General features: G+C 40.7%; 1 protein-coding gene and 1 long non-coding RNA gene across 52 annotated transcripts in view; one reads left to right on the forward strand and one right to left on the reverse strand.

Moving 5' to 3' along the window:
* The window catches only part of MICAL3 (microtubule associated monooxygenase, calponin and LIM domain containing 3), a 172032-nt gene that overhangs the window by 146584 nt on the left and 10253 nt on the right, over positions 1–15195 (forward strand). For 35 of the 50 annotated variants that reach the window (XM_086885978.1, XM_086885949.1, XM_086885951.1 and 32 more), the window contains 2 exons: positions 2727–2834; positions 3570–3663. In XM_086885978.1, the coding sequence (XP_086742104.1) occupies positions 2727–2834; positions 3570–3663 (202 nt within the window). Of the gene's footprint in view, positions 1–1086; positions 1138–2726; positions 2835–3569; positions 3664–8450; positions 8502–15195 lie in introns of all 50 variants that reach the window. The other 15 variants (XM_086885962.1, XM_086885970.1, XM_086885963.1 and 12 more) reach the window with 3 other exon arrangements.
* Positions 1–15195, reverse strand: part of LOC111928097 (uncharacterized) — a 29837-nt gene that overhangs the window by 8631 nt on the left and 6011 nt on the right. Inside the window, exons 1-3 of one of the 2 annotated variants that reach the window (XR_002863909.2) lie at positions 14113–14287; positions 7995–8129; positions 6176–6308 (exon numbers count right to left, since the gene is read on the reverse strand). This is a non-coding gene — a long non-coding RNA (uncharacterized LOC111928097). Of the gene's footprint in view, positions 1–6175; positions 6309–7994; positions 8130–14112; positions 14288–15195 lie in introns of those variants that run through there. The other variant, XR_015285942.1, reaches the window with a different exon arrangement.

Raw genomic sequence — 15195 nt, forward strand, 5'->3', positions numbered from 1 at the left:
TTAATTCAGTCTTGTTTAATGTGGTGTCTTTCAAGAGAAGCATCTTGTCAAGACTTCCTAACGTGGGTGTTGTGTTTGTAGGTGTATTGTCACCATGTGTGTGTTTGTCATTGTTCCTGTGCAGTTGTGGTGTTGTGCTCAGGTGTTCACCACCACAGGTAGCTTGCTTTTTCCTGGAGCCTGCAGACATGCTGGTGCTGTTCTCTGGCTTCTCATTTGTGACTTAGTTAATTGAATGTGAGAGTGCAAAATGCTGTCTGTTTGCCCAGAGTGGCACAATGCCTTCTTCTGGACTTCATGACACAAAGAGAAATTTACCTCTCTCCTTAGCAAATAAAGCCAAGTGCTTTACTTGCCTTATATTTGGGTACAGGGTAGCATAGAATGTCCTTGGCTAAGTAGTGATTTCCCCCTCCTTTTCCTGCTCCTTTCCCCCTCCAATTTTAGCTCCTCAAGCTCTTTGGAGGCTCTCTTTTTAGACAAGGAGGTTCCATTGCTGCAGGACTCATAACCCACTCTGAGCCCATCTGCTGCTTCTTATTTCATGAAGCAGTGAATATGATTTATGATGTTGGTTAAATGTCAATTATAATTTCTATGAAATAGAGGTAATTTAAAACTATAGAATAAGCACAACTCCTAAGAGAGACTGTAAATCAGAATATAAATGGAGAGTTATGTGACAAGGTAATGGATGGTTGGCCGAGCCAGTTCAAACCAAATATGTTCCAGAAATAAGCCATTATTCCAAATCCTAGGCCAGAATTTCATACTCATACAGGTAGACAAAGGCCAAATAATTTCTCTAGAAAAAGGTATTTCCAAGGTGACTGTATCTTCAAGGAGGCTGCCAAAACTAATTGCCTTCAGGAAAGTGCTAGAAACTTGATTTTGTGACCAGAAGTTCCATTGTGCTTCATCAGTCCGGGTCACGTTCAGCATTTGCACAATTTCATTTCATGTAAAAACCACTTTGTTTTATTACTGTGCACCTGTTTTCAATGTTGAACTGATTTTGCTTCATTTTGTGCGTTTTTGTTTTTGTTTTTTTTTTATTTTCCTCCCTTTACCATTCCCCTTTTAAAGTCGATCTATGTACCACACGCCTTGGCATTCAAGAGATCATACTCGTCAAAGGTAGCGTCTCCATTCCCACTAGTTGGCCATTGTTGCATTGCATGTCCCCCTCTACATTAACCCATTGAACCCATAGCTCTGCACCACGTGTGCACTAACATCAACACTGACTGTGCATGCCTGAGATGTTAGCAGACATGGGCAGCAAATTCTTTGTAGAGGATGTCTCCCAAAAATGCATTAAGCTCCGAAATGTCTGGTCGGAATGCATGCGTTCATCAGTGCGCCGCTGTACGGTGATGTGGATGGTCTGTGTGCTTCAGAACAAATTGGTTTTCAAGGCACTTAAATATGTTTGCATATTCTTCTTTTTTAATATTTCCAATGGGAGTTCAAATGAATCATCACACTTGAATCAGCAGCTGTCAAAATTGCTGAGTTGCCTCAAATGTTAATGAAATTCTGTATCAAGCTGAAATCAAAGCAGAAGCTGCTGCTTTCTGAAATTCTTATTGTCTTGTCTTTGCAGTCACAACAGTGTTACACCAGACAGAAAGGTCATGTGCTCTGTCACTTTACCTTCTAATCTGAGTACCATTGTGTTTTCAAAAAAGAAAGAGTAAAGTGTGAGCTTTTTGAAGCTTTAACAGTGGTGCTTGCCAATGACCTACCCAAGGGATTTTTAATTAAGCTGTGATCCTCCCTTAAACTCTGTTCACTGAGAACCATCAACAGAGGTAGACTGACTAATGTGGCAGTACAATAACTAGACCAAGCAAATTTTAGGGTGATCTGACATAACATTCTGTTCTTGAAGTTGACTGTCCATGGAGGAGATCTCTTTCCAGAAGTGGAAGACACATGTTTACATCAGTCCCTTAAGGCTTTACTTGCATGTACATGAGAAAAGAGGCTTTTTCTTCATTGTAGTTTACTCAGTGCAGTTGTCAAGTGTTTTTTGACACTCTTAAAACTCTTTGAGAGAAAGCCTTTCTAGGCTACAATATATCCAATTGGTGTATTTGGTAAGATCCTAAATCAAATTTCAGTAGTGTTAAAAAGACAGTCTTAAAAAACTAGTTCCACTGACAGAAGAGGAAATACCCTTCTATTTCTATAAGCATAGCTTTTTCCCTTTTGGATGGCTTCTGGTGGTGCAATATTCTACATTAGTCTATAATAATTTCTTAGTTTACACTGCTGTAACTGTTATGTAGACAAGCCTTTATCCTCTTTAAATGAAATCAAGGGGACCCCTATCAAGATGAACCCTCTGTATGGTGGGCACTCACTGATTTATCTAAATCCATTTGGCTAAATTTATTGACAAATGGAAATTACTGACAATAAAAACTGGTTTGATCTTTGGGAAGAGGTTTCATATAGCACTGGAAGGCAGGGGTGGGATATCATATAAAATCACAGCTTTGCAGCTGGCTTAAATGCTTCTTCACTCCTGATTTGATCCTGAAATTGTTGCTCACTGCACTGTGAACACCTTTGCCTACAGAAGCTTGACTTTTGACACAGCCATGGCAAAGACAGAACACCTCCCTTCTGAGATTTTTGGAAGAGGAAATGGTCATCCCTGCCCCTGTGTCATCTCTCAGCATGTAAATAAGATCTGTTGCTGTTTTTCCTTCCTTCAGAGGGCCTACACAGAGGAGGAGCTGAACGCCAAGCTGACGCGGCGAGTACAGAAAGCTGCCCGCAGACAAGCCAAGCAAGAGGAGCTAAAGAGGTTACACAGAGCTCAGGTAGTGTCTCACAAGCCTCTTGTCATGGCACACAGCTAGCTCTGTATGAAAGCACCCTGATCCTGACATTCCTGTGGCTGTATCAGAACAGAATCCTCTCTTTCTACATGGGTGCTCCTGGCTCCCACTTTCATGCCATGCCACAGAGAAGTGAAGGGTGGCTGAAACCTATCACGAGAGTTTTACAGTGAGAAAAATCATGCCCATAACTCCTTTCTACCTGGAGATGGATGAACCATCATGCACTGAATGGAACAGTGATACTCAGATAATGCCTGATGGAGCTGCTCCTGTCATTGCTTTGCTAGGTTGTGCTGGTGGGTAATGTGTTATCAAATTACCCTTTAATTACCTTTAATTACAGACAGTGAGTCTGCTGGAAAACTGTTAACATCATCTACGAGTGATGGGATTTGTCAAGGCAGGGGCTCAGCTGACTGAGTAGCATCACCTTTCAGTTCATTGTTCAGAAAGGTGATAGGAGTTGTAGCAAATAAATGAATATCAAGATGTTTGCAAATTTAAGAGTTGAGATACAGCAGGGTTATATCTCAACCCTGTGAGATACGCACACTGGAATCTGTGATGCTTGCTGTTGAAACAGGGTGTTGTTGAATACAAAGTCTTGTTTTTGAAAAGGCAAATCTGACAGAAGTCTCTTAGTGCTGGATGTGTGCTGCAGACAAAGCAAGAGAATTGCTTTGGTGAGGCTCAGCTCCATTCTTCTCTGAACAGATTATCCAGAGGCAGCTGGAACAAGTGGAAGAGAAGCAGAGGCAACTCGAGGAGAGAGGAGTTGCTGTGGAGAAGGCCCTTCGAGGAGAAGCAGGTATCCATCACAATTTGGTTTGGTTTTCCATGTTTTCTTACCAAGTGCTTGTGCAGTAATCCATAGCTGTTTGGATTTTAGAGGCAATTGGACCATTAGAGCCTAGAGACTGAGCCCAATGTGAAGCCATTCTCCCTTTTCCACTATCTTTTTGAAGCCTTGTTTTCCTTTGTTTCTTCTAATTCTGGGACTTCCCTGTTGGCAGAGACTTAGTCCATTTACCTTTGCCTGAGGTGTAGGAGATAATTTTCCAGCTACTACTAATGGCTGACTGTTTCTGAGTATTACTGGATGCAGGGGTTTCCCAGCTGCCACTCACACCAAGTTGTCACAGTAAGACAACCCTGTTTGTATATTAAGGAAATAATTGTGAAACTGTGTGTGCTTTCTCTCTATTGTGTTGGATTATCAAGGTAGTGTCCTTACAAGGGACCATCACAGAACATCTTCCTCACTGCACAGTCCAGCACACCGGCTACTTCTGACAAAGTTGTGCAGAGCAGAAATGCACACGTGTACTGAAAGGTATCCATGTCAAGCTGTTAAAACAAATGCTGTGTGTACTTGAAATAAAATTAAATGAGTATCATCTGATCTGGCAAGCATATGAGTGGAGGAGTATCTGGTTCAGATAACGCTGATAGTACTATAATGATTTGGAAAACAAAATCCTCAATTTGCAAGGAGTCAAATATCCAACAGGCAAATGCAGTGTGTGTATACCAGTCAAGGCCAGGATTATGTACCTGATCACAAGGGTCAGAGTTCAGGAATGGCAACAGTGGAACAGATGTTTGAAAAATGTTTGCTTGTTGCTTGAAGAGCCACATCTATGCCTCTGAAGATGGAGCTTGATTAAGCAGTGAGGGTGCACCAGAGAAAAAGTCTGTTGTGGACTTCCTGCCAGCTTTTCCTGTGGATTCAGCCAGGATTAGGTATGTCTGGTGTGCCAAAGGAGCAAGGCTGAGTGCTCACCAAAGCAAATAGGTACTACAAGTGTGAAGAAGAGTCTTGAGGACTTCAATATGTTTATGTTCAGGCTGTCTTTTTTCATTTGTGGGATCAAAAAAATAGACTTGTGCAAACGCCTGTCTTTGTGGACCTGCCTCCTTCCTTATGCTGTGTGTTCCTGTGTAGCCCCACTCTGTTCTCTGGCCTGCCAGTTACTGCATTTACTAAACCCACCTCCATTGTTTCTAATGGTTCTTTTCATTTTGCTTCTTTCCATCTGCAAGTCCAAATAATCTTGATTATTGAGCTGCTGAATGACTTTTCATGTAAGACATGCCAGCATAAATGGGAGATCTTAGCAGCTGAGGGCATATTATTCATGGCAGAGTTTTCTCACGGAAGCATCATAGAATGCCTAAAAGAATCACAGAATGCCTAAAACATGTTCAGAGAGGACACAGTACGACCAAGAGTAAGAATTACAATTTTATATGCAGAGTAAACTTTTGGATAAACAGCTTCTCACTCCCAGCTCTCCCAAATGGAAGCAGTCATAGATGAGCTGGTGTATTTGTGAATTTCCTAGAACTGTGAAATTGTGGATCCTGCTTTGCAAAAGGGATCTCTTTGCTTCAGGAAGTCTCTAGGGTATGCTTTGCTCTTGCAAAATATTTCTATCAACAGGTTGTATGTTATGTTTGCAGAAGCTTAATTCTGACATAAAGAATTCACCATCCTAAATTCTTCCCCTTATTTCAGGGGATTAGCCAGAAACACATTCTGTTGGTGTGGGGAAAAAAAAAGCATGTTCTAATCTGTGTTGGCTGAAACACAAGATTATAAATCAATTCCATGCTTCACCTCTCTAGGTCCTCTTGCATGGCCACAGAATCATTTAGGTTAGAAAAGACCTCTAAGATCATGAGTCCAACAATTAACCCAGCACTGCCAAGCCCACCATTAAACCATGTCCCTAAAATACCACATCCACATGCCTTTTAAATACCTCCAGGATGGGGCCTCCAGGGCTTGACAAACCTTTCCATGGAGAAATGTTCCCTAATACCCAAACTAAACCTCCCCTGGCACAACTTGAGGCCATTTCCTCTTGTATTGTTTGTTACTTGGGAGAAGAGACCAACCCCCACCTGGCTACAGCCTCCTTTCAGGAAGTTGTAGAGAGCAGTGAGGTTTCCCCTCAGCTTCTTTTCCAGATATTTTACCTGTCTTTGCAATAAAAATAACTGAATTCCTTCTTTTTGAGAATTCACATTCCATGAAGTTAATTTCTGCCTGCAATATCCACTAATTATTCAAGAGGGAAGTGTTATTTTTCTGTCACCTGCATTGTGACCTAACAGCAACCACTACATTCAGCAAGGACTGCTGTGTAAAGGTGTGGAGTCATGCTCTTGTTTCTGATCAGACCCTCCCCTAATAAAACCATGAAAATAGAAGTTCCAAAAGGGAAAGGCAGTGTGTAAAAAAAGAAATCTCTTTTTTTAAGAGAAAGCAAGGAGAAAAAATGGGGGAGCTGGAGAGGTGTCTGCTGTGCACTTACTTTGTCCACATGAATAGAGAAGGATTGCAGTACAGCATGGAAATAATGGCTCTTCCATAGGCAGCAGCCAGTGTTAACTGTTCTGGGACAATGTATTAGGCTCTGTAATGAGTGGGATTTTCAGGTTCCTTCCCTGCAGGGAAAGAAAAAAAAAATCATTTATTGATCAGCATTTAAATAAGAAGTTTTGGGTAATGTTAACAGTAGTTTCTTACTACTTAAAAATTCAGACAGAAGAAACAGAATTCTGCAACTTGCATTGATTCTTTTCTTTTTCTGTTATAGAAAAAGACAGACAAGACCATCTGAACTGTTTCTCTAGGTAGTTTATCATCTTCTAGCATATTGCTTCTTAGTCATCTTCTTGTCTGTAAAGAATTGCAATTTTTTCTTTTGTAGAGGTCTTCCACTAACTTTAATTTCTCAAATCTCTCACAGCTGGGCCACTTTCCATTTTTAGAAAAAAGTATTTTTCAGTATAATTGGTAAGAATGAAAACCAGTTCTATAGATAAAAATTTATTTACTTAGTATAATTTTGTTTCTACTTTCTACCCATTTTGCATTATCCTTAATATGTTATTGGCAAGTAACTTATGCTGAGAAGATTGTCAATAATAAATTCTTCACAGTGATGACCTGCTGTTTTCCTGAGAGGTTACAGCTTTAGATCCTAGCAATAGATACAGGCAGCTCAATATTCTTTCCAGAGATTTCACCCATTATCTGCTATTTATCAAGGAATATTTATGGGGTGATACTTGCTCTTCAACTAATCAAACTCAGAAACATTTTGGAGGTCACCATCAACTTTAATTCTGACAAAATAATAGTACTTTCTTGGCTATCTCCTTTTCTTTTTTTTTAATTAGCTCAGCCTCAGGCATGGCACAGTTGGTCTTTTATTCTTTCAAAAGCTGAATGCTCAATCTAACATTTAGTTTCTGATTCAGAAAAATCTCACAACCTGTGATTACTTAATTGCCTTACTGTGTTCTCTGTGATTTATCTTTGAAAAATCTCAGCCTTTGATAGTTGCATTCATAACAAGAATGAATGATTAGGAAGGTAAGCTTTGTTTCAAGAGGCAGTGTAAACTGTTTCAGGGGCAAGTCTGTCATACACAGATGGTCTGAGCTACTGTCATCCCTTGTTTTCCTTCCCTCCCTGCCCCCTCCCTTCTGCATCACAGTATTTCATTACAGTGGTAAGGCAGGATCTCAGTGAAGAATTTCCTCAGTTTTCTCTGGTGTCCCAAGAGACACCTTGAATGAGTTAATTAACGTAACACAATATTAGTACTTTGTATTATAGTGCATTCGCCTGTTTGGACATGCTAATGACTTGTATTTCCTCTGTGAATTTTTCTTCTTTTTCAATTATTAACTTAAAAATATGTCAAATCAGAAATTTCCAGAACCTTCCTTTTATTCCCTCTAGCATAAACCTTGATAGTCATTTTTAAGAGCTTGGAAAACATCTACTGTCAGATCAATACTGAGAAGTTTAAGAGCCACCTCTTTACATCAAATGAATCATATGCAGTGAGAAATATTGCTCTCAATACTTCCATCTGTCTCCTCCCTATGAAATGTTCCACAGTGCTACACTCATGGTGCACCTGTCTCTAGCAGCTGTGGAAATGCACATCTCTGTCCTGAAAAGTGCAGAGACTGCATCAGCAGGATGCAAATCAATTGAATCAATTGATCAAATCAATCAATCAGACAATCCCACTTTCCTATGCCGGAGTGTTTGCCATTGTGTCAGCGCTCAGTGCCTCCCACCTGCGTGCCATTCACCATCCTCCACTCACTCACCTTCAAGAAATCAACCCTTACACCTTTCCTGCAGAAATTACACTGTTTCCTTCTGACATATTGCTCAGTTCCAAAGCAACAGGATTAATTCTGCTTTTCTCAGCAAGAACAGGAGAGACATCAGGGACAGGTACTCTGCAAACACAAATAGGTGAAGTGTCTCTGTAAACTTCTTGATTTTTTTTCCCCTTGGAAGTCCTTGCCTGCCTGCTGGAAATTTTCTCTTCATCTTCCTAATATATATGTTTGTGATATATTTGTGTATGTATAAATACAGAGAAAGAGAGATGTGTAGTGTTTGTATATATAGATGTGTGTGTGCCCACGTGTATAGCTGCCTGTCTCTTATTTGGCCTTTTTTTGTTTCTGTGCCTTTCTCATATATTGCTTTGATTGTGTGGGGCTAGGGTGGGTATCTGACTCAATAACTCTGTCTTCACCAATTCCTTGTTGTAGACTATTGGGGAGAGTCTTATTACAGTGACCTCATCGACTTGCATCTGGGTGGTATGTATGGCTGAACCTCCTGCTGACACTAACCCTGCTGACACTCCTCCCCACCCTCCCTTCACCTACTTCTCCCATCCTTGGCTCACAAACAAGAAGAAACAGCCCTTGCACATGACTGATGATAGCAGAACCCCTTTTCCAGCTCAGGAACAGGAGATCCTGGCATGTTCCACAAACCATGTGTAAGGCTCCCTCTTCTATTTTTCACAGTGCTGATTTTTTTTTCTAAATTTGCTTTCTGTTTTCACTCCAGCCACCTTCCCTGCTAGCAGTGGAAGGTTGTTCTGGTTTTTTGCTTCTCCTTTGGAAAGTCCAGCTCCATCACTGAAGTTTTCTTAAGGAAAGTATTTTAAGGGGGACAGCTGGAGCAAACAGCGCAGTCAAGGATTAGTCATGCTATTGCCTCCATCTTGCCCTTCTGAGGCTTGTTTTTTCCTTCCAAAAAAGACAGAGTGTGTTGTTGATCTAACAAAACAAAAATGCTCCCTCAAGGGACATTGAAAACACTTGCAGATGACAGATTTGTCTTCTTTCTTTTTTGTCTTAAAAGGTTAGAAAAGAATCTGCTGTTAAGAGTTCCAGTTGTTTTTGCTGGAATCCAGTTTGCATCATTATACAGCTATTAAGCTTCTTGCTATGCTATTGCTTTAGTACCCCATTTAGTGCTAAACACACATTAGAGTGTTTGGTTCTCGTTTTCACTGAAGAATCTGGTCATCACTCTGCACCATGGTTCTGCCCTTACTTTAATTAATGTTACTTCCTGAGTCCCTCAGTAGGTGATTAACTTTTGGGTTGCAAATGACATTTTATTAGCGTTTGCCAATCTTGAAAATTAAAATTTCCTTTGCTAGTTTAACCACCCAAAATCTGTTCTCATGAAGTGAACACATCTGTCTGTCAGCAGATCCAAGAGAAAGTGAACTCTGCTCAGTTGCCTTATTATCTGAGGGTCTCATCTAGTTTATCTTTCAGAGTAGAAAGTTAATTGATCTAAGCTGTGTTTTTTTGAGGGACTGCATTGCAGACCAGCTCTGCAGAGGGAAAGATCCACACACTCTAGGCCTGATCCAAGACACATCCCTGGAAGTCTTCCCTGATTTCATTGTGTTCTGAATTTGTTCCTTGAAAGATCCATTTTTTCCTCCTGCTCCAGGGAGGCTGTCCCACATATTGTCTACCTGTACCTGTCTGTTGTGAATTACTCACAGCAAAATAGACTTTTATCCAAGAACATCCACCTGAGTTCAGAATATCCACCCAAGTGCAAGTTTCACAATGGAAGACTTTCCTCCTCAGTAGATCTGATTTGCTGCCCTGTGCTAATTTTGATGTGATAGTCCTCTGCTAGCCCTGTGCTTCATTCACTGTTCAGTCCCTCTGGCATTCTTTCCTGGGCTGTCTCCTGCAGAGAGACTTCGAAAATCTCTTCCTGGTTTTATCCACCAGGGCTGGCCCATACTCACATGTGCATAGAGTAGGAGCTGTAAAAGGGTTGATGCTGAATTACACTTAACAGACCCTTATCCCTATTTAATGCTATCTCCACTACACCTCTCCCTCCTCCTGCCTCTGCTCCTAATGCCTCTTTAGAGACAGAGATCCCATCAAAATCACTAATAGTGGCTTGAAGAAAAGCAAAATCATCTTCACTTAAAGGGACACTGTCACTTTAAAAAAATCTGCTGTGCTGCAGAAAATCTTAATTGGAAATGGAATGTTTATCTCTTTGTGTGTTCACTTTTCCATTTCTCTGAGCTCAGTCATCTCAGAGTGATCATTTCTGAACAGGCTGCTTTTATTTATGTGGTGACTCAGTCACTTGGGCTTCCAACAGTCAGAGGCAATATTCATGGTTATTTTAAAAACTGTTGATATATCTTAAAACTCTATCAAATTTCTGCTCATCTCAAAACCACTGTTTTCAAAACAAACTTTAAAAAAACTATATTGGGCAGTATCCCTTTAAATGCAGTGAGCCAGTATAGCCTGGAGTATGCAGCTTTGTAGTATTATTTTGTTGCCTCTGTAATTTGCTTTATATTTGCTTTTGGGGCTGCCAGAACACTTTTGCCACAAGAGATACATTACTCTGGTGATACTTGTCAGCTCAAGTGGCAGATACAGAGCTCAGCTTCAAGATTAACATGTCTGTGCAGGATGCTGCATCTGGGTGGAGTGCCATTAAAATCCCTGGAGGCCCTGCTGAGCACTGCAGCCAGCTTGGATGCTGCACAGTTAATTGCAACATCTATCAGCAGCCCATGTCTCTGAGGCATGGGCATGACTCTAGTAATATGCTGTCATAGAATATTAACAAAAATTGCAAAGCACTTTGCAAAGTTATCTGTAAACTGGTAATATTTAGTTGTTAGAGATTGCACAACAACTTCTGCAAGGGGAGTAGTAACTTCTGACATCCTGGTCAACTTTCAATGTGTAGGATTACAGATTGCTATCTTAACTAGCTCCGTTGCTCTGCTCAGATGTCATAATCCTCTCTTCCTGTTCTGAAATGTTTTGTACCGTTGCTGTAACGCAGATGTTTCATTTCATGCTGCAGATGGTCACATTTCAATTCTGAGTAATTATTCCTGTGTGTATATTGTATGTGTGGTGTGGCTAAAAGAACATTAGAAGAGTCAACTGAAATGAAGACTTGATACTATATTGATATATCAACAGATTTATAACCTTCAGATCCACCACAGAGAGCTGTCTCATGTCCTTATGGAATAATTGGTAGCAACACTAGGTTGTCATCTTCTGGGTAGATCCTTATGGAGAGGAAATAGGACACAATCAGTGGATTTTATAGGTGTTTGTTGGCAGCTGTGGAATAGTGAGACTTGAAAATATGGATTCTGAGCCAGACAGTGGAAGGATGCACTGTTCTGGTGGACATACACTCTTTGTCCTTCCTTCTGTTCCCTATTTTGAGACAGTCCTTGTCCTGATCCTGTCTTATTTCATCCAGAGCTCCTTACCCCACTTCCATTTTTGTTCTCAGGCATTTAATTTTAATCCTGCCTTCTTGACAAAGAAATCCTAGCATTCCACCCTTCAGACCTCCTATTTCTCTCCACTAGCCATTCCTGGTCTCCTCTTCCCACTGACACAGTCTCCACAGTCTAAATCCCAGCCTTTGGACTTCTTCCAAAATTTTTGGGCTCTGCTTCCTCTTCTGCCCAGCATTACTTGTCTGTAAATTTTAGGTCCTGCCTTCATCTCAAATCTGCCTTCTCCTTTCATCCCTTACCCTTTTTCTCCATCTCCTTTGTCTATTCTCCATTAGTCACCTTGCCTCCTTAGTCCCAACCACAATTCCTCCTAACCCACTTGTCTGCTTCTGAGAAGTACCTCCATGGTCTGTGTTCAAGTGAGCAGCTTCCTTTTCCTTGCAGCCAGCAGGGAATCATTAAATAAACAGCCACACACTGGCTGGAGTGTGCCAAGAGAGGCAAGAAGGATGTAGGGGAGGGAGCTGGTAAGTTTGATAGTGTTGATTTCAGACACGTGTTCTCCCTTCTTGACAAGAGCCTTATGAACATCAGGTAAACAGGGAAGTGCAATTGTTTTGGTTTTTGAAATCTTGGTACTCTGTTTAAAGCACACTTTACAACAGCTTTACCTTTCTTTAAACTTATTAAAACATCTGAGCTTACTATGTCCTTTCAAGTCTTGCAGGTCTAACTCTGCAAGGCTGGAGTCTGATATATTCAAGTGGGGATCAGTCCTATTTCTTGTGATTGGCAAGCACAGCTCTTCTGAAAGAGGAGTGGAGTTGTAAGATAAACATTGTTTACAGTCTGCAGCTGGTTTTGACGCTGAAGTGAATTGGTAACTTGTTTTCTTTGTTGTAAGTTTGGAGTCGGAAAGAGCACTTGATAAGCAGAACTTGTTAAGTACCAGTACTTGTTAGGCAATTGCCATTTACCTGCTTCTTTCTGCACACAAAAACAAGTCTTGGGAAACGGGGTCAGTGCAGGGCTGTATTCATTCTGAGTGCATTCTGAAGTGCCTCAAGGTCTAGCAGAAGCAGAAGACTTCTGTGGAATCATTTGTGTGTGTGTTCCGCTCCAACCATTGCTTGCCCCATTTTTTTTTCCTTCCCTTCCTTGCCTTTCCCCCACCCTGTTCTGCTGGATAAATAAAAATGGTTCGATTTGCATGACAATCTAGTGCTCTGTGAGTTTTCCCCAGGTTTTTTTCTAGTTATTGTACTTTAGAGAATATTGAGTTTGACCCAGATGTAATAAACTGTGATGTGCTTGCGGGACATATGTCAAAATCCTTGCTCTCAACCTGCAGTTCTGTGGATGCTGTTCTCCAAGAGTTGCCTTTCTGTATCCTTGGTTTTTAACAATGCTGCTGTTGAACAACTTCACCAAATTGTAAAGTTGGAATGCTTTATTTTTCAGTACTTGTTTTTCTGACCATAACCTGATTTTTTTAAGGGTGGAAAAGAGGATATTTACTGTGACCACTGCTGTTCGACGTAATGATCTCTTTTGAACTGATCCATATTTTAAGCACTGATTTGAAATCAGAGCTTTTAGTATTCCTGATAAATAAGGGATGAAATTTATTAATAGAATAAATTTCCAAAGTGTCATGCTTTCAGCTTGTGAGGGCAAGTGCCACAGAACTGAGATTTGCCTCAGAGCTGAATTTCCTGTCCAGTGTTGCTGTTTCCCAAACCACCATGATTAGTCAACAATATAGAAATCAAAGCTTTTGGATGCAAAGCTTGCCAAGGATGTGATTCCCTCTTGGTCTGTTCAAGTAAATTTAACTTGCAGTGACTCTCCTCATCTCAGAAATCATGACAGCTCTCATATCAAAGAACAGGGGCAAATAGTGAAAGGGATTGGTGTGAGCTGTAGCTTGGGGATAATGGGGTCTGCCACCCCAAACTTTGTGCTGTGCTTTCTTCGTCCTGATGGATCATTTTGACCACTGTGCTTCTGATTGTGAAGAAGTGTTATGGAGCTAGAGAGGAAAAGGACAAAACCAGTCTGAGGAATTGCTCTTTAATCAACAGCTAAATAAAGATAAGAAAAGAATGCAACAGTCCAATGTAGCTTCTGTAACAGAGAACAGTGTACAGTGAAAATGAAGGTGTATTTTCATAGTTGCTATACAATTTCTGGTCCTTGTTTTGAAGAGACTTTGAAGCAATGGTATTTATTCTTGACCTGGCTCTTGGTTTCCACCACTGTAGCAAAGTTTGCAATCTTTCAAGAGTGCTGTGACAAACAAGGTCATTCTTGTGGCTTTTTTACACAGAAGCAAGGTAATTCCAGTCACTTCATTGATGGGACATGTCTGGTGTGCAAGGCAGAGCTTCTGCCTCTCAGGAATGTTCAGTGTGATCAGGAACTGGGGCACAGTTCTTTCCTAAATAAGCTGCAGCTCCTGCCTCCAAACCGTGCTCTGGCTTGCCAGCAGCTTGGACTGCTGAGCTCTGCTGCCAAAACTTTACACAAAAGAAGAGCTGACTTGTGGCACTGAAAGGGAGCAACTCCTGACTAACACACTCTGTTGGCAGCTTTATCCCTCTGCTGAAAAAAAATTGTAATTTTCTGTCCAGAGGACATGACCTCACCTTAGACTGTTGCTGGCAGCACAGGAGGAACCTAAGAAGGGAATGGCCACAGAAATGGTTCTTCTCTTGCCCTTCAGCTCCTTCCAAACTGCTTCAGCTGGTGTTGCTGCTGCCAGCAGCACTCTTTCCATGTGGGTGAAGACCTGTGTCAGTATATTTTTGGTGGTGAAGGAGACTTAAACAGAAAGGGGGGGTGGGTTAGGTTTGTTGAGGTTTTTTTTTTAATTTACACAACAAATGGATTTTTTTCCCTATCTGGCCCTGGCTCCACATCCAGAAAAATTGTCTTACAGTGATGATCCTATTTAGTGAGACTAGGAGGTGGTGATTTCTCTTCTCTAAACAATGCAGTAATAATAATAATAATATTTACTGTAGGATTAGTAATGGCTTTTGGAACAATAAGCCATGAAATAAGCTTTAGAGATCCATGGGAAGTAAGTTTTCAGTTGCACTTTGTTCTCGCTGTTAAAGAGCTCCAATACATAAGGAAATACATATATAAGGCTTTCTAAAAGCCTTGCTAATCATCCTACTTTGGATAGAAATGATTTTCAAAGTAATTGCAGTGATCATAACCTGTATTCACTGATGTAATTAACTGTAATTTACATCTGGAATAGCTAGAAAGGATCTTAATTGTAAAGGTTATGTTTATTATCTTACTGAAAAAACATGTTGACTTTTCTAGTAGCAGGACTAGTGTAGATATCATGGACTTTGTCACTTGATTCAAGGACAAATTTTCTTTAGACAAGAGTAGGAAGATAACTAAGAGGAGGAAAATACAGTTGTGGGGAGTGAGCTCTGTCAGGTGCTGTGAGATCCCTGGGGCTTTTTACTGGAGACCAAAGATGGGATCCTTTCCTACTTGCTTACTGATGACAAAAGCTAGTAGTCTGTGGCCATTTTACAATGAGATGAATGACACTTTTACATACTGGCTATTTATTTTCAGCTCAGATATGGAAAACTGGAAGTTCTTCACCATGTCTCTGTGCCCATGGCTTGAAATGTATCAAATCCCCCAGTTCTGAATGAAATCTCAAACCCTGAAAGAAGTGGATTTTTCCATACAGTTAA

This window comes from Cyanistes caeruleus, chromosome 4, assembly GCF_971803275.1.
Source record: "Cyanistes caeruleus chromosome 4, bCyaCae1.hap1.1, whole genome shotgun sequence".
Classification (NCBI taxonomy): Eukaryota; Metazoa; Chordata; class Aves; order Passeriformes; family Paridae; genus Cyanistes; species Cyanistes caeruleus.